The sequence below is a fragment of the Symphalangus syndactylus genome, chromosome 11 (genome assembly GCF_028878055.3).
Source record: "Symphalangus syndactylus isolate Jambi chromosome 11, NHGRI_mSymSyn1-v2.1_pri, whole genome shotgun sequence".
Lineage (NCBI taxonomy): Eukaryota > Metazoa > Chordata > Mammalia > Primates > Hylobatidae > Symphalangus > Symphalangus syndactylus.
This window is the reverse complement of record NC_072433.2, coordinates 26,448,533-26,466,306: the sequence shown is the minus strand read 5'-3', so window position 1 is coordinate 26,466,306 and position 17,774 is coordinate 26,448,533. Positions and strand designations below refer to the sequence as shown.

Genomic DNA, 17,774 nt, shown 5'->3' with positions numbered 1-17,774 from the left:
TGCTGACATTCAGAGTCTGGCAGGCAGTCCAGAGAGGTGGGAAACAGCTGGACTGTGGAGTCAGCTCAACCATTATCACTTCCAAGCTTGTGACCTTGGGTAAGTCACACTCTCTGAGCCTGTTTCCTTAGCTGTAAGAAAGCAGGCATAAGAGGCTGGGCACGGTGGCTCATGTCTATAATCCCAGCACTGTGGGAGCCTGAGGTGGGTAGATCACTTGAGGTCAGGAGTTTGAGACCAGCCTGGCCAACATGGTGAAACCCTGTCTCTACTAAAAATACAAAAACTAGCCAGGCATGGTGGTGCATGCCTGTAATCCCAACTACTCTGGAGGCTGAGGCAGGAGAATCACTGAAATCTGGGAAGCAGCCTGGGCACAGTGGCTCACACCTGTAATCCCAGCACTTTGGGGGGCCAAGGCAGGTGGATCACGAGATCAGGAGTTCGAGACCAGCCTGGCCAACATAGTGAAACCCCGTCTCTACTAAAAATACAAAAACTAGCCAGGCATGGTGGTGGGTGCCTGTAGACTCAGCTACTTGGGAGCCTGCGGCAGGAGAATCGCTTGAACCCTGGTGGAGTTTGCAGTGAGGTTGCAGTGAGCTAAGATTGTACCACTGCACTCCAGCCTATGTGACAGAGCAAGACTCTGTCTCAAAAAAAAAAAAAAAAAAAAAATTCCAGGAGCCAGAGGTTGCAATGAGCCAAGATTGTGCCACTGCACTCCAGCTTGGGTGACAGAGTGACTCTGTCTCAAAAAAAAAAAAAAAAAAAAAATAGAAAGCAGGCATATGAGTACCTATGTAATAGATTTTGTGAATTCGATATGTAAAGTGCCTAGCACAGTACCTGGCATGTTCAAAGAGTAAACTAAGTGTTCGTTATTATTATTTTTTTTATTACCCCTGACTCCTGGGCAACCCTCCATCTGATTGCCGGCTGACCTTGGTCTTGACACCTGCAGGGAGGCCACGTCTTGTCTTCCACAGGTCTCACTCTGCCTTCTATGCCCAGCCGCAATTCTGTGGCAGAAACTTCTGTCACCAATCTGCTGTGAGTCCTTGAGCCCCTTCCCCTTCCTCATACTCCTCTCCATTGTGCCCTCTCTCTGAATCCCTTCTGGGGGAGATTTGTCAGCACCTTTGCATCTGCCCTTCTCCTGGACTGCCTCCTGCCCCCTCCCCAGCACATGTGTCCCCTGCCTCCTGCAGGAGGGAGAGTGGCAGTGGAGCGTGTCTGGATCTGCAGGTGATTGACACAGTACGCAGCGGCCGGGATCGTGAGGATGCTGTGATGCATCATCTGCTCTGCGGAGGCCTCTACAAGCCGCGCCGTAGGGTGAGAGCAGGCAGGCATCAGGATTTTGAGGGGGTGGAGGTGGTCTAAGGAGAGCTTAAGAGGCAGTTGGCGCCAGCTTGTTGGAGAGCTGCAGATGCCCAGCTAAAGAGTGTGGGTTTCAGCCGGGTGCGATGGCTCACGCCTGTAATCTCAGCACTTTGGGAGGCCGAGGCAGGCGGATCAGTTGAGGTCAGGAGTTCGAGACCAGCCTGGCCAACATGGTGAAACCCTGTCTCTACTAAAAATACAAAAATTAGCTGGGTGTGGTGGCACGTGCCTGTAATCCCAGCTACTTGGGAGGCTGAAGCAGGAAAATCGCTTGAACCGGGGAGGCAGAGGTTGCAATGAGCTGAGGTCTCACCACTGCACTCCAGCCTGGGCAACAGAGCAAGACTCCATCTCAAAAAAAAAAAAAAGAATATGGGTTTTATCTCATCAGTAATAAGAAACCTCTGCTTTATTTTTATTTTTTGGAGAAGGGGTTGACCTAATACAAGCACTGTTTAAGGATACCTTTTCTGGTAGCAGAGTGCAGATCAAATTGGAGGGGGTGAGTTGAGAAGCTGGGACAGCCAGTTGGGAAGATGGAGTGAAATATTGTGGATTAGGGCTGAGCGGTGGGAAAGGAGAGGGGCACGTAAGCCTAGGTGATTGGCTCTGATGGTGAGAGGAGGAGGAGACAGAGTACTGGGGGCCTTGAGGGTCACTGGAGAATGATGGGGTCACAGACAGAAGCAAGAGCACTGAGGAAGCCTCCTAGACCAGCTTAGCCTGTGGAAGGTGGGCATCTGTTTTAAATAATGGAAGTTAGTCCAATGCAGATCATGAAGCTTTGCGGCTGGAAAGGCCCAGCTCATCCAGGAGAGAGTCTGTTGCAACCCCACAAGAGGGCAGCAAGCCATTACCTTGCACCTTTCTAAAATGGGAAGCCAGCTGTCACCAGTTCTGGCAGTTTCAACAGTCAAAGCTCTTTCTACTGTTGAAACAGAATTGGCCTCCTTTAACTTGCACCCACTGGTCCTGATTTGACTCTTTGCAGCTCTGCAGAATAAATCTTCCAAAATTTCAAGACAGTTCCCTTTGACACAGGGTCTCTTGCCCTCAGGCCAGAATCTCTTACCTCCTGGTATGTCTTCTCTGGACTTGAAAAAACAGGGCCCAGAATGGAAGTTGCTACTCTAGCTGTGGCTGGCCAGGGAAGGGCCTAGAAGCTCCGACACCATTCTAGTCTAGAACTTGCTATTTCTCTTCCCACAGCTCAAGATCCCTCCAGCCTTGGCTCACCACCCTGGGACCCCACATTGTCCTTAGAATCTGCTAAACTCCCAGGTCTTCCTCAGTTAATGGCTGGCAGACCCTGTCTCACTGCAACCTATGGGGTTTTTAAAAAACCTTTCTTATTCAAAATTCCAGTAGAGCGAATAAAATAACTCATATTTATCTATCAACTAGCTCTGAAAAATCAGTGCATGATTAATTCTATTACATTCTGCAGCCCTACCACATCCCTCCCACACTTTATCTTAAAACAAACTCCAGACATCGTATCACATCATCTCAAAATATTTCAGTATGTCTCTCTAGGTGGCAAGAACTCTTACATCCAGTCAGTATTCAATAAATATCTTTTTCCCAGCTGGATGTTCAAATCAGGGTCTAAATAAGTCCACACTTAGCATTTGGGAAATATGTCTCTTCGTTTAAAAAAATCTATAATAGGCCGGGCGCGGTGGCTCATGCTTGTAATCCCAGCACTTTGGGAGGCCGAGGCGGGCGGATCACGAGGTCAGGAGATCGAGACCACGGTGAAACTCCGTCTCTACTAAAAATACAAAAAATTAGCTGGGCGTGGTGGCAGGCGCCTGTAGTCCCAGCTACTCAGAGAGGCTGAGGCGGGAGAATGGCGTGAACCTTGGAGGCGGAGCTTGCAGTGAGCCGAGATTGCGCCACTGCACTCCAGCCTGGGCGACAGAGCGAGACTCCGTCTCAAAACAAAAAATAAAATAAAATAAAATAGTATCTTCCTCAGATGATCATTATGAGGAATAATAAGTTAATTTAAAAAAAAATCTATAATAGTTCTTTTTCCCCTCTCTATCTCCCTTGCTATTTATTTATTGAAGAAGCTGGATACTTTGTCTTGGAGAATTGCACATTTTCTAGATTTTGCTGACTGTATTCCAGTGGTGTTGTTTAACATGTTCCTCCGTTCCCTATATTTCCTGGTTGTTAAATCTAGAGGCCTGATCAAATTCAGGGACATTCAATAGGTATGCTATATATTTTCTGTGGTGTCACATCAGGAAGTACATAATGATTTGGTGAGGGGTGTGTGTGTGTGTGTGTGTGTGTGGTGTTTATGTATAAGATTGCTCAATGGGTTCAGTCCAATCAGTTCATGTGTAGTCTGTTTTTTAAAAATCTGGAATAAGTTTGTGTGTATCCTGTTAAATGTCATCTTATTTGCGTTAGCCCATCATCCCATTGTTTGGTTCCCACGTCTGCCACCAAATGTCTCCTTCTTAGATTCATATCATCTGAAAATTTGTTAAGCCTGTTAACTTTGTATTCATCCAAACCCACATAAACATGTTGAACAGGATAGAGCTGTGGCATGCTACTAAAGACTTTCCTCCAGACTGACATGGATCAAGCATTTTTGGGGTATGGTAACTCGACCAGTTCTGAATCCACTTATTATGATAACACAATCCACAATTTCTCATGTTCTTCATCGAAATATCATTAGAGAGAGACAGAGATATCTAGTATTCAGTTAGAAAGATCAGATTATAGTTTAATAGAGAGATAAGGGCTGGAGAGAGATTTGGAAGCAATCCATATCAGGTTTTGTCACCTGGCTACCACAGAATCCCCTGGGGAACTTCCTGGCTTCACCTGGAGATTCTGATTCTGTAGTCTGGAATGGGACTAAGAATCTGTGTTCTTACTAAGTTCCCCAGGTGATTCAAATGCAGCTGGTCTGATGACTGATGTTGGGGGACTACAGATCTGTATCACTGGGATAGCTGGGGCGGACAGAATGGATAAAGTTCTCTGGGGAGAGTGTTTCATGGGGCAGGAGGAGGGCTAAGGATAACACTGAGGAGTGCACATGGGAGAAAAGGAAAGAGAGCGAAAGACAAGGAACCCTTGGAGAAGCAGTGGCAGGTGGTGCCTCAGGCCTGGGGCAGAAAGAGGGCTGGATGCTGCACAGAGGCCTGGCCAGCACCTAGGCAGAGCCCACAGCACTGGTGACCAGCAAGAAGGCAGCACTGTGGAGTTGTGAACCCTGGAGTTGCATTTCTGGTATTTAAGGAAGTAGTGGGTAGGAGAGAAAGTGTCAGAATCAAATTATAAAAGTGTAGCAGCAAAAGGGAGACAATGGTGTTCAAGGGAAGACTTTCTTTAAGGAGGCAAGGGCAGGAGCTTGAAAACAGAGGGGAGGGAGCCAAGTGGTCAGGGAAGGAGTGAAGATACAGGAGAGTGGAGAAACAGGAGGCAGCAGGAACTGCTGGAGTCAGGAAGGAGGGAACTGAGCAATGTGGAGGCCGGGGCTGGGCAGCGATGAGCCTTGTGAAGGAGATGGACCCCTTCTCCCCAGGAAAGAGGGTACCTCGTGGTGCATAGGTAGAGGAGGAGGGCAGATGGGAGACTTGAAGGGGACTCTTAGAACTGGTTCAGGGAAGCAGAAAATATGAGATAAAGGGACCAGACTTGGGATATGAGGCAAGATAAGATGATTTGGCAGGCTCTGGGCAGCATTTCAGGGGATTACCACTAGATGATGAAAAGGTGCTAAGCAGGGAGGGTAGAGGCAGAGGCAGTGTAGGTGAGTGTGTAGCGGGCTTGGTGTTGGTAAGAGTTAAAAAGAGCATGGCCAGGCGCAGTGGCTCATGCCTGTAATCCCAGGGCTTTGGGAGGCCGAGGCAGGCAGATCACCTGAGGTCAGGAGTTCGGGACTAGCCTGGCAACATGGTGAAACCCTGTCTCTACTAAAAATACAAGAATTGGCTGGGCATGGTGGCAGGCGCCTGTAATCCCAGCTATTCGGGAGGCTGAGGCAGGAGAATTGCTTGAACCCCAGAGATGGAGGTTGCAGTGAGCAGAGATCGTGCCATTGCACTCCAGCCTGGGTGACAAGAGCAAAACTCCGTCTCAAAAAAAAGAAAAAAAAAAGCAGATGATAGGGGTGATCCTGAATTATTGGGATGGAGAAGGTCCAGGGTGTCAGGGGAGATAGTTATGAAAGTTCAAAGTGCAGCCCAGGATATCATGGTGGTTGTTGTAGAAATGGCTTGATGGGAGATTCCAGCTGGAGAAAGGATCCTGTGTAGCTAGAAGGGGGCAGGTAGGCTGGGTGTGTGGGCGAAGCTCAGATAAATGGAGGTACAAAGAAGAAAATGTCCCCCATGTTGTCACAGTAGTGGAACAAGATAGAGGGTCACCTTCAAACCAGAGAGAATCGGGAAAGGATGGCAAGGGTCGGGGAAGGCCAGGTTTGGGGGAATAAGTTCTGGGATAAAGAGAAGCTTTTCCTAGGGAACTGAGAACACAGTGTCTCTGGCTGGGTTCCTGTTGTATTTTTTGTTTTGTTTTTCAATCCATTGTTAATTCTGGAAAAGCTAGGCTGGCAGGGCCTGTGGTGAATATGTTGGGGCTGTGGCCTGGGGTTCTTGTGGGAGGCCAAGGCATCCGTCCTTATAGCCAGGCGGGGCTGTCATTGCCAGTATAAAGCCAGCTGCAGTCGCCATTTCATCTCAGAGGATGCGCAGGAGCGGCAGGACAAGGAGGTCTTCCAGCAGAACATGAAGCGGCGGCTGGAGTCCTTTAAGTCCACCAAGCACAACATCTGCTTCACCAAGAGCAAGCCACGACCCCGCAAGACTGGCCGCAGGAAGGCACGTCTTCCCTCAGGGACTCCTCTTTGGAGCTGGAGGCTGACAGCAAGCAGTTTTGAGCCCCCTAGTGTTAGGATCCAGCTTACAGGGAACCCCAGTTGGGACAGTCCTCAGGGGCTTGATGACTACAGCAGTTTGGGTTCCCTTTTAGATGTTCCTGGAGTCCCAGAAGGGTAAGGTGAGACCTTCAGAGGGGGAGCAGCCTCTTGGCCATGTGGTCACCTGCTGGAAGGCAGCAGGGCCTCCTACCAAAGACGAAAGAGGCAGGAGAAAAGGAGATTCCTTTGAGGGGCAACTCCATGAGCTCCTAAGTCAGCCCAGGCTGATGCATCCAGATTTCTTACTGGGGCATGGGTCACTCTTGCCTGGTTGGCCAAGGGATAGTAGAACCACTGGGACTGACACAAATTCCCTCCCCTGCTGGGTTAGGAAAACTTGTCCTGTCGACCCCACCAGATGACAGGGTTGGGGTGGGAAGCCGGGGCCAGAGGCTCAGGTTTTCTTTCTTGGTCCTCAGAAGGATGGTGTGGCGAATGCTGAGGCTACAAATGGGAAACATCGAGACCTGGGCTTTCAGGACACAGGCAAGCAGGGAGCAGTGTGGGATTGAGGATGGGAGGGAGGAGGGAAAGGGCTGCAGCTCGCCAGCCAGAATCCTGGAGGACCCGCTGTAGGGTGCGTTAAGCACTGTGAGCTGGGGCTCTTCCTCCAGGGACTTGACTTCCAAGTTGGAAATGTTCAAAGCAGTTATTAGACAATGCGTGACAGGAGGCATCTGATTGCAAACTATGGGTTACAGGTCCCGAGGACTTGGAAAAGGTGTCATGGAGAACAGGGAGCTTGGTCTGGGCCTTGGAGGATGGGTGGACCCTGGGGCCCAGCGTCCTATCTACAAAGCCAATTTTGTTTTGTTTTTTGAGACAGAGTCTCACTCTGATGCCCAGGCTGGAGTGCAGTGGTGCCATCTCGGCTCACTGCAACCTCTGCCTCCCGGGTTCAAGTGATTCTCCTGCCTCAGCCTCCCAAGTAGCTGGGATTACATGCACACGCCGCCACATCTGGCTAATTTTTTTTTGTATTTTTGGTAGAGACAGGGTTTCGCATTGTTGGCCTGGCTGGTCTTGAACGCCTGACCTCAGGTGATCTGCCCGCCTCAGCTTCCCAAAGTGTTGGGATTACAGGCGTGAGCCACCGCACCTGGCTGCAAAGCCAGTTTTGTATGAGCTGAATGTTAATGGGCCTTCCAGCAATCCAAGTGCTCATGTTTCCAGTGGATCGTGGGATTTGGGGCTGAAAGAAGAGGATGGAGGAGCTGGAAAGTGTGGTTCTCATGGGTTCCTCTGAGGACTTAGCTTCCTCTTGTCGCCTCCTTGGGCTCCGCAATGTCACTTCTCTTCCTCCCAAGTCCCCACCTCTTCGGCCAGTGCTTGAAACAGCCAGAGGAGAAAGCAAGTGTCTCTGCCAATGTGTGTTCTGCCTAGGGAGACAGGGAGCTGGCTTGGGGCTGTGCAGTCCCAACAGGCACTTGCCAGTCCAGGCTGCCTGACTCTGCTCTTGTCTCTGTCCAGCTGCTGTGATATTAACCGTGGAGTCTGAGGAGGAGGAGGAGGAGAGTGACAGTTCAGAGACAGAGAAGGAGGACGATGAGGGGATCATCTTTGTGGCTCGAGCCACCAGTGAGGTTCTCCAAGAGGGCAAGGTCTCAGGTAATGGCTTCCTCCCTGCCCACCTCCCCTCTGGAGCAAGCTGGTTTCCTCTCTCTTCACTCAGGGCCTCTACTCCAGACAACTCCCTTTTCCTATTCACTAGTTTATTCATCAGCCAGCATTTGCAGAGCCTCTTCTTCATACCAGATGCCCGACATAGGTGATATTCAACCCTCACAACAACCAAGATGGGGAAACTGAGCTTAGAGAGCTTAAGAGACTCGTGACTTGTCCAGCATCACATAGTAGAACCAGAATTTGAACCTGACTCATCTGACTCCCAAGCCCACAGGCTTCTTTCTTTAATTTTTAAATTTATTTTATTTTATTTGAGACAGAGTTTTGCTCTTGTCATCCAGGCTGGAGTGCAGTGGTGCGATCTCAGCTCACTGCAACCTCCAGCTCCCGGGTTCAAGCAATTCTCCTGCCTCAGCCTCCTGAGTAGCTGGGATTACAGACGTGCACCCCCACGCCTGGCTAATTTTCATATTTTTAGTGGAGATGGGGTTTCACCATGTTGGCCAGGCTGGTCTCGAACTCCTGACCTCAGGTGATCCACTCGCCTTGGTCTCCCAAAGTGCTGGGATTACAGGCGTGAGCCACCATGCCTGGCCTTTTCTTTTCCTTTTTTTTTTTTTTTTTTTTTTTTTAATGCCACTCTTGCATTGCTATAATCTTTTTTTTTTTTTTTTTTTGAGACAGGATCTCACTGTCACCCAGGCTGGATCATGGATTGCACAATGGCATGATCATGGCTCACTGCAGCCTTGATCTCCAGGGCTCAAGTGATCCTCCCACCTCAGCTTCCCGAGTAGTTGGGACTATGGTGTGCACTAGCACACCCAGCTGTTTTCTTCGTTTGTTTGTTTTTTTGCTTTTTTTTTTTTTTGAGACGGGGTTTTGCTCTTGTTGCCCAGGCTGGAGTGTAATGGCATGATCTCAGGTCATGGCAACCTCTGCCTCCCAGGTTCAAGTGATTCTTCTGCCTCAGCCGCCCGAGTAGCTGGGATTACAGGCATGCGCCACCATGCCCGGCTAATTTTGTATTTTTAGTAGAGAAGGGGTGTCTCCATGTTGGTCAGGCTAGTTTCGAACTCCTGACCTCAGCTGATCCGCCCCCCTCAGCCTCCCAAAGTGCTGGGATTACAGGCATGAGCCACTGCACTCGGCACCCAGCTGATTTTTAAAAATTGTTTGTAGAGATGAGGTTTCACTGTGTTGCCCAGGCTGGTCTCAAACTCCTGGCAGTCTTCCCTCCTTGGCCTCCCAAAATGCTGGGATTGCAGGTGTCAGCCACCGTGCCCACCCACACCCTTTCAAGGCCATGCTGCCTCCCTTTATAGTCTAGTGAGGAACAGGAGGTAGTGAGCAAACCATGGGCTCTGTTGAGACCCATGCCCTCAAGTAGAGCCCCAGGTGAAGGTGGCAGCCTGACCTGGAGGAGCAGCCTGAATACATCAAAATGGAGTTATTGTGGACAAAAATACAGTATATAAGCATTTTTATGTATGTATAGAGACCTAATTCACTCATAATGTTAGTATCACTGGTGGCTGGCACCCTCAAGTGTCTTTAAAAATTTTTTATTATAGAAAATTTCAAAATATACAATGATAGAACTATAAAATAAACTCCCATCTATCCATTATCCAGCTTCAATAATTACCTACTCATAGCCAATCTTATTTCACCTAAACCTCACCTATGCCCCACCCTCCACTGGGTTCCTTTGATGCAAGTCTCAAATATCATATCACTTTTATCAATAAATACTTCAGTACATATCTCTAAAATATAAGGATTCTTTTTTTTTTCTTTCAAGACATTCTCTCTCTGTCACCCAGGCTGGAGTGCAGTGGTGCGATCATAGCTCACTGCAGCCTTGAATGCCCCAACTTAAGCAGTCCTTTTGCCTCAGCCTCCCGAGTAGCTGGGACTACAGGCACACACCATTATGCTCAGCTTTTTTTTTTTTTTTCTTTTCTGGTAGAGATGAGGTCTTGTTATGTTGCCCAGGCTAGTCTTAAACTCCTGAGCTCAAGTGATCTTTACTTCTCAGCCTCCTAAAGTGATGAGATGAAAGGTGTGAACTACCATACCCAGCCAGATAAGGATTTTTTTTTTTTTTTTTTTTGAGTTAGGATCTCTCTTTGACACCCAGGCAAGAGTGCGGTGGCTGGATCATGACTCACTGCTTCCTCAACCTCTTGGGCTCAAGCCACTCCACCTGGCCTCAGATAAGGATTCTTGATGCGTGCCTATAGTCAATTGACCCCAGGAGGCTGAGGCTGCAGTAAGCTATGATCACACCACTACACTCCAGCCTAGGCAACAGAACAAGACTCTGTCTCTTGGGAAAGAAAAAAGGATTCTTTAAAAAATATATAACCACAATGCCTTTCCCATATCTAAAAATCTGTCATCAAATATCATTGTTCAAATTTCCCTGATTATATATATATATATGTGTGTGTGTGTGTGTGTGTGTGTGTATATATATATATATATATATTTACAGTAGGCTTGTCCAATGTCCCTTTTAACCTATAGCAGTGATACTCAAGGGGGATGGTGGTGGAGTGATTTTGCTCCCCCAGGGGACATTTGGCAATGCCCAGAGACATTTTTGGTTGTCACAACTGGTGAGGATGGCCCATTGAGGGGTAGAGGCCAGGGATGCTGCTAAACATCCTACAATGAACAGGACAACCCCCCACAAAGGAGTAGCTGTCCCAAAATGTCAAGTGTCAACTTTGGTAAACCCTGATCCATAGGTTCCCCCAAACCCCCTACTTTTTTTTCTTCACAGTGTATTTACTGAAGAAACCTGCTTATTTGTCTTACAGTCTTTCTCTGTCTGGATTTTGTTGATTGCATCCCCAAAGTGTCATTTAATATGTTTCTCTGTCCCTTAAATTTCCTTCAAACCAGTAAATCCACAGGCAGTGGCTCACACCTATAATTCCAGCACTTTGGGAGGCCAAGGTGTGCGGATCACCTGAGGTCAGGAGTTCGAGACCAGTCTAGCCAACATGGTGAAAACTTGTCTCTACTAAAAATTAAAAAAAAAAAAAAATTAGTCAGACATGGTGGTGGGCACCTGTAATCCCAGATACTCGGGAGGCTGAGGCAAGAGAATCGCTCGAACCCGGGAGGCGGAGGTTGCAATGAGCCAAGATCTCGCCACTGCACTCCAGCCTGGGTGAAAGAGTGAGACTCTATCTAAAAAATAAATAAAAATAAAAAATAAGAAGAAGATAGCAAAAGCAGAAGTCAGGCAGGAAGCCCCATCTCCAATCCCCTCACCCTGCTGCAGCACCAGTCTCTGAAACAGCTTCCTGCCAAGCCCCATCCCAGCCAACCATCGAGGGAGAAACACCAGCCACCAGGGAGGGAAAGAAAGACCTGGAGGCTGCAGGCCAAAGATTTTTCTGCTGGGCATCCTGCCTGAGTACCCACCACAGCCCTTTGGTGGGACAAAGCCCAGGAGTGTGAGCTCATGCAAACCTAACAGCAGGCCAGAGCTTTGTCACAAAGGGGATGACGAGGCATAGGGGACCTGAGCTAAGAATCCCAGAACTGCCGGGGCGGGGCTGAATTACAGGAAATCTGAGGTTCTGAAGGAGAAAACCTGGAAAGAGAATTCCTCTGGCCACCAACCACCCCAGCTCTCCGAAGTAAAGCACAGCCTGTATCTGTTCATCGATAAAGTCCTGAGCAGCCCAATAAGCTTCTTGCTTGAGTACATGTGTGAAATATATTGATGCTATGATTAAAAGTAAAATGCTATCTCTTGAAAGACCTGGAATATTAAAAATGCAATAACAACAACAAAAAGTGTAAAACAAAAAGCCTTTGGTATTCACCTTTACAGGCTGCTAGGGAACGAATTCTTTGGTCTGAAAACTGATAAATGAAAGAATCAAGCATTCACTGGGTGAACTGTACCTCAAAGTAACCAAATAATTGATGAGGTGAAGTTTTTTGTTTTTTTGTTTGAGATGGAGTCTTGCTCTGTCACCTAGGCTAGAGTGTAGTGGCACGATCTCAGCTCACTACAGTCTCCACCTCCCAGGTTCAAGCTATTCTCCCATCTCAGCCTTACGTGTGCCACTACGCTTGGCTGATTTTTGTATTTTTAGTAGAGACAGGGTTTCATCATGTTGGCCAGGCTGGTCACTAACTCCTGAGCTCAGGTGATCCACCACCTTGGCCTCCCAAAGTGCTGGGATTATGGCGTGAGCCACAGTGCTTGGCCAACTTTCCTTATTTTCGTTCCTTCAGTGAAAATAATGTTCAATTTCTTGAGCAACTACTGTGTGCCCGGCCCTGTGCTAGGTGTTGGGGATACAGTGGAGAGTGAAACAAGCTGTGGTACTTCGCCTCAGCAAGACATTCATCAGATAATTGCACAAATGGACAGCATATGGAAACTGTGGCATGAATTTATGAGAATGTGCTTATACTTGAGGTTTCCACTGTATTGGTAATGAGTTCATGTGTACTCTCTGTCCCCAGGAAGCCTAGAGGTGTGCCCAAGCCCACGAATCATTCCCCCCTCCCCAACCTGTGCAGAGAAGGAGCTCCCCTGGAAGAGTGGGCAGGGGGACCTGGCAGTGTACGTGTCCTCGGAAACCACCAAGATTGTGCCTGTGGACATGCAGACGGGTTGGAACCAGAGCATCTCATCCCTGGAGAGCCTAGCATCCCCTCCCTGTAACCAGGCCCCAATTCTGACCTGCCTGCCTCCCCATCCACGGGGCACTGAAGAGCCCCAGGTCCCTCTCCACCTGCCTTCTGATCCACGCCCTAGCTTTGCCTTCCCACCGAGCCTGGCCAAGGCTGGCCGCTCTCGCAGTGAGAGCAGCGCCGACCTCCCCCAGCAGCAGGAGCTGCAGCCCCTCATGGGCCACGAGGACCACACCCATCTCAGCCCAGGCACCGCTACCTCCCACTGGTGCATCCAGTTCAACAGAGGCAGCCGGCTGTAGCTCAGGGTCTCCGAGAGGAGCAGGCGGTGGAATCCCCGTGGGAAATGCTCCCTGGGCGATGGGTAGAGCCCTCAAAACTTGACGTGGGGCCAGAGGGGCCTGGGTTGAAGTAGTAATTGGGCTTCCTTGGGGCTGGTCAGAGGGGTCACCTAAGCTGGTCTCACAGGGGCCTTTCTCACCACCTCCCTGCTCCTAACCCCTGCCACTTTCTGTTTCATTAAGGCCTCTACTCTGGCTCAGGACCCAGTCCAGGTGTTCTACGGGCTTGGCCCAGATACTTGGGTTGCTGGTCCCCCTTCTCTAGTGGGTTTTTCCGGGCACTCTATAGGCAGCTGCTCCTGCCCCCAAAGCAAGGGCATCATTCCTATTCTTCAGTGGATGCCAGCCTTCCCTGCCCCCACTCCCTCCCCAGCACTGAGTCAGTGGTGTCCTGGCAGTGAGGCTCCGTGAGGGGCTGGCCCTTAGAGGAACTGGGGTGGGAGATGGGGCAGGCTTCATCCTTGGGCTTTGCTGCCCTCTTGGGTCAGCTACCCATAGTCCATTTTTTTAGGGCAGTGGGAAACTCTGCCTCCACTTCCTGCTTTAGCTCCTTCCCTTTGCTGCCAGGTATTGGGGTAATAGTTCCTCCTTTTCCAAGACCAAGGCCAAGAGGCTGGGCCAGGCTTCAGTTCAGGCCTGTTGCTTAAGTGGGGTCACCCTGGGATCTGCTGCTCTGGGTCTAAGTCTAGACCTTTCTGATCCTTGGGTCTGGGTTTTTTGAGGAGGGGACATAGTGGCCTCTGGGCTGCCATGTCACCACCTGAACATTCCCCAAACAGAGAAGGAACCCAGCATCTCAGGGTCACTGCTCCATTGCTCTGGGGTGTGGGATGCCTGGCTAAGCAGTGGCTGACAGGGTGGCAGGTGACTTTCTAGGGGTTAGCACCTGCCTTGTGTTTTGTACCTTGAACCTAAGATACATTAAACATCTCTCAGATGGATGGGTGTCTTGTGTCCATGTGTCAGGGGGTTCTTAGGGTGGGGGGCAACAGGGGCATCTGGTGAAGGAGGTGAGAACCCAACTGCCTGCCCCAGGCATTGAGAATGGAGGGGAATCCTAGGCAGGACTATTCATTCATCCTTCTGGTCCCCTGTCATGCATTCCCCAATACTTTTCCAATATTGTCCCCTTAGCAGGGGTCCTGCAGTGGTGGTCGAGGGGATCACTGTTTTGGCATCGAGTCACAGAACTAAAAGTCTACAAAATGAGAAAGGCTAGCAGGGAAAGACCCCAGAGGTCAGGTGCCAAGCTGTCCTGATGCAGCCACCACACACCTAGGACCAGATGAGCATTTCTTGAAAACCTGGATGCAAGTACAGGACACATGAACAGAGGTGGCCTTTTGCATATGACACATGGGAAGGCAATCTCAAGGGCTCATGGGATTTGGTTACCCCGAGTGTTTATTTTTTATTTTTGGAGACAGGATTTTGTTCTATCACCCAGGCTGGAGTGCAGTGTCACAATCATAGCTCACTGCAGCCTGGAACCCCTGGGCTCTAGGAATATTCTCGGCACAGTCTCTCAGGTAGCTAGGACTACAGGTGTGTACCACCATGCCTGCTAAATTTTTAGTTTTTGTTTTTATTATATTTATTTATTTTTAGAAACAGGATCTCACTCTGTCACCCAGGCTAGAGTACAGTGGCATGATCTCGGCTTACTGCAACCTCCACCTCCCAGGTTCAAGCAATTCTGCCTCAGTCTCCTGAGTAGCTGGGACTATAGGCACATGCCACCATGCCTGGCTAATTTTTTGAATTTTTAGTAGAAACGGAGTTTCACCATGTTGGCCAGGCTGGTCTCGAACTCCTGAACTCAAGTGATCTGCCTGCCTCAGCCTCCCAAAGTGCTGGGATTACAGGTGTAAGCCACTGTGCCTGGCATATATATATATATATATATATTTTTTTTTTTTTTTTTTTTTTTTTTTTCTTTTTTTTCCTGGAGGTAGGGTCTCACAATGTTGCTCAGGCTGTTCTTGAACTCCTGACCTCAAATAATCCTCCTGCTTTGGCCTCCTCAAGTGTTGGAATTACAGGTGTGAGCCACCTCACTTGGCCATCTCTGAGTGTTTATTATGCAAATCACATAGTGCGGGGTCCAGAAACATTAATAGAAATCCCTAGATGGCTGGGCACGGTGGCTCATGCCTGTAATCCCAGTATTTTGGGAGGCCGAGGTGGGTGGATCACCTGAGGTCGGGAGTTCAAGACCAGCCTGACCAACATGGAGAAACCCCATCTCTACTAAAAATACAAAATTAGCTGGGCGTGGTGACGCACGCCTGTAATCCCAGCTACTCAGGAAGGCTGAGGCGGGAGAATCACTTGAACTCAGGAGAATAGCTTGAACCCAGAAGGCAGCGGTTGCGGTGAGCTGAGACTGCACCGTTGCACTCCAGCCTGGGCAACAAGAGCAAAACTCCATCTCAAAAAAAAAAAAAAAGAAATCCCTAGATAAGAGCAGTCCCAAATCCAATTCCCCTGGTGTCTAAAGGACTTAAAACAAAAACAAAAACTTTGGCCCAGCACGGTGGCTCACGCCTGTAATCCCAGCACTTTGGGAGGCCGAGGCGGGTGGATCCCTTGAGGTCAGGAGTTTGAGATCAGCCTGGCCAACATGCTGAAACTCCATCTCTACTGAAAATACAAAAATTAGCTGGGCATGGTGGTGCATGCCTGTAATCCCAGCTACTCTGGAGGCTGAGGCAGGAGAATCACTTGAGCCCGGGAGACGGAGGTTGCAGTGGGGGGGCAGATGAGCATGGTGGGTTTGACAGGGAGGCAGGCAGGTGTCTCAGATGCAGGAGAGCAAGTGCGTCAAGCGCTCATCCATGGGTCCTTGCCATTTGACTGGGCAGGGTGGCCTGAGCTGAGAGAACTTGGCTGGGGAAGTCTTCGTGAAGGAGATGCTGCACCCAGGCCTCAAATGAGGAAGGATTTTGATTAGGGGAGATGGGCATGGGCCTTCAGGAAGAGGAGCCAGTGTGAGACTAGACTAGTAATCAGATTTGTTTTCCAGGCCAGTCTGGGAGGTAGATGGGAAGGCTGTGATGCCTCTAAGTGGCCTTGACTGTCATACCAAGGAGTTTGGAGTTTATTTAGGCCAAAGGCAAGAGACGTCTGGAAGTTCTGGGGTATTTGTTGCCCTCAGTATTTGGGGTAGTACTGAAGAGGGGTGTGCAAGGTGAATGACTGTGGGTCTGTTGTCACTAGGCCCAGTGAGGCCCAGAGCCCTCCCCCATTTTTTATTTATTTATTTATTTATTTTTGAGACAGAGTCTCGCTTTGTTGCCCAGGCTGGAGTGTAGTGGCGTGATCTTGGCTCACTGCAACCCCTGCTTTCCAGGTTCATGTGATTCTCTTGCCTCAGCCTCTCAAGTAGCTGGGATTACAGGCATGTGCCACCACATCTGGCTAGTTTTTGTATTTTTAGTAGAGACGGGGTTTTGCCATGTTGGCCAAGCTAGTCTGGAACTCCCGACCTCAGGTGATCTGCCTGACTTGGCCTCCCAAAGTGCTGGAATTTTGTGGCATAAGCCACTGTGCCCGGCCCATTTTATTTTTGATTGAGTCATGTTGGCAAGAAATGGGAGGCTGAGGGAGAGTTGGGGAAGGGTCAGGGGAGGGAGGCCCATTCCCATTTTATGATCTCAGTGGAAAAGGCTGCTGTGAGTTGATTCTGCTGCCAAGAGAGCCACAGAGATGGGCCCCATGAGTCACTGTTCAGTCCTGCAAGCTCAGCCCACAAAGCCTGCTGTGGTCAGCCACCCCTGGCTGGCTCCAGGCCCAGCTCCCCAATATTCCCCACTAGGCCTCAGTGTGTCCTCATTTCTATCTGTACCTTTGCCATCCTGGGGCCATGCAACATGTAGCTCTCTGCCTCTTCTGTCTCCTTTCAGGCTGAGTCTCTGAATGTGTCTCCATTTGTGACTCTGGTTTCCATGGGATACATAGATGTGGAGCCTCAGGAGGGCAGGGGTAGTGTGATCAGTGTCAGGCGCCCCAAAGCATTTATTCTGTGCCAGGCCCTGTGCTGGATGCTGGAAGTATGGAAGTGGATAACATACAGTCTCTGTTTCCATGAAGCTTACAACGCACATTCTCTGTGGAGTGGAGAAACCAGGGCCTAGCCCTGCCTCTATCTCAGTATGGCTGTACCTCCCCTGAATCTGCCTGCTGTGCCCAGGGTGCCAGGGTCAGCTATAGCCTGTGGCTTGAGGCTCTTCTTTGCCTCTGGCATTCACAGGGGTATGTGTGCCTGCCAGCAGGTCCCCCCCGGCTCTTAGGGCTCCTGGGGGGCTTGGCTGGTGGGTGCTGGTGGGCAGCAGAAGGGGAGGGAGGGAGCAGAAGGCAGTGACTCAGTGGGGGTGGCCCTGGGACAGAACTGGGGAGGAAGCCAAGGTTGGATGATGCTTCCTGAAGCCAGGAGGGTGGGAAGAGAGGTCTGGCTGGGAGTTAGGGATGGAGCAGGACAATTCCAAGGCTCCCCTCTGGCAGCCAGACCTGCTCATGAAGAAGGCTCCTCGGTAGCTGCCTGAAAGTCTGGACTCTGAGGGCTCGGCTGGGCTGGGCTGGGTGGGGAGACAGCTGTTGGTTCCACTGTGCCTGTTGTAATCCCCAGGTTCATGAAAGAGGCGCCTGCCTTAGAGCCAGGGAAGCCGTTGCACCCGGTGCCCCCTCTCCCCAGGGACCATGGGCCTGGGCACACTGTGGGGCTCAGGGTCTTCTCCTGGTCACAGAGCTGACCTTCCCACAATCTTCCCAGAAATTCTGGGGAGTGTCAGGCCAGGCCC

General features: G+C 49.9%; 1 protein-coding gene across 5 annotated transcripts in view; it reads left to right on the top strand.

Moving 5' to 3' along the window:
* SLC9A5 (solute carrier family 9 member A5) overlaps positions 1-13,916 on the top strand; it is a 35,367-nt gene extending 21,451 nt beyond the window's left edge. For 3 of the 5 annotated variants that reach the window (XM_063611733.1, XM_055298543.2, XM_055298541.2), the window contains 6 exons: positions 965-1,053; positions 1,212-1,338; positions 6,069-6,239; positions 6,757-6,823; positions 7,808-7,945; positions 12,464-13,916. In XM_063611733.1, the coding sequence (XP_063467803.1) occupies positions 965-1,053; positions 1,212-1,338; positions 6,069-6,239; positions 6,757-6,823; positions 7,808-7,945; positions 12,464-12,936 (1,065 nt within the window). In that variant the 3' untranslated portion in view covers positions 12,937-13,916. The remainder of the gene's footprint in view (positions 1-964; positions 1,054-1,211; positions 1,339-6,068; positions 6,240-6,756; positions 6,824-7,807; positions 7,946-12,463) is intronic. The other 2 variants (XM_055298542.2, XM_063611734.1) reach the window with 2 other exon arrangements.
* The last annotated feature ends 3,858 nt before the right edge of the window (positions 13,917-17,774 follow it).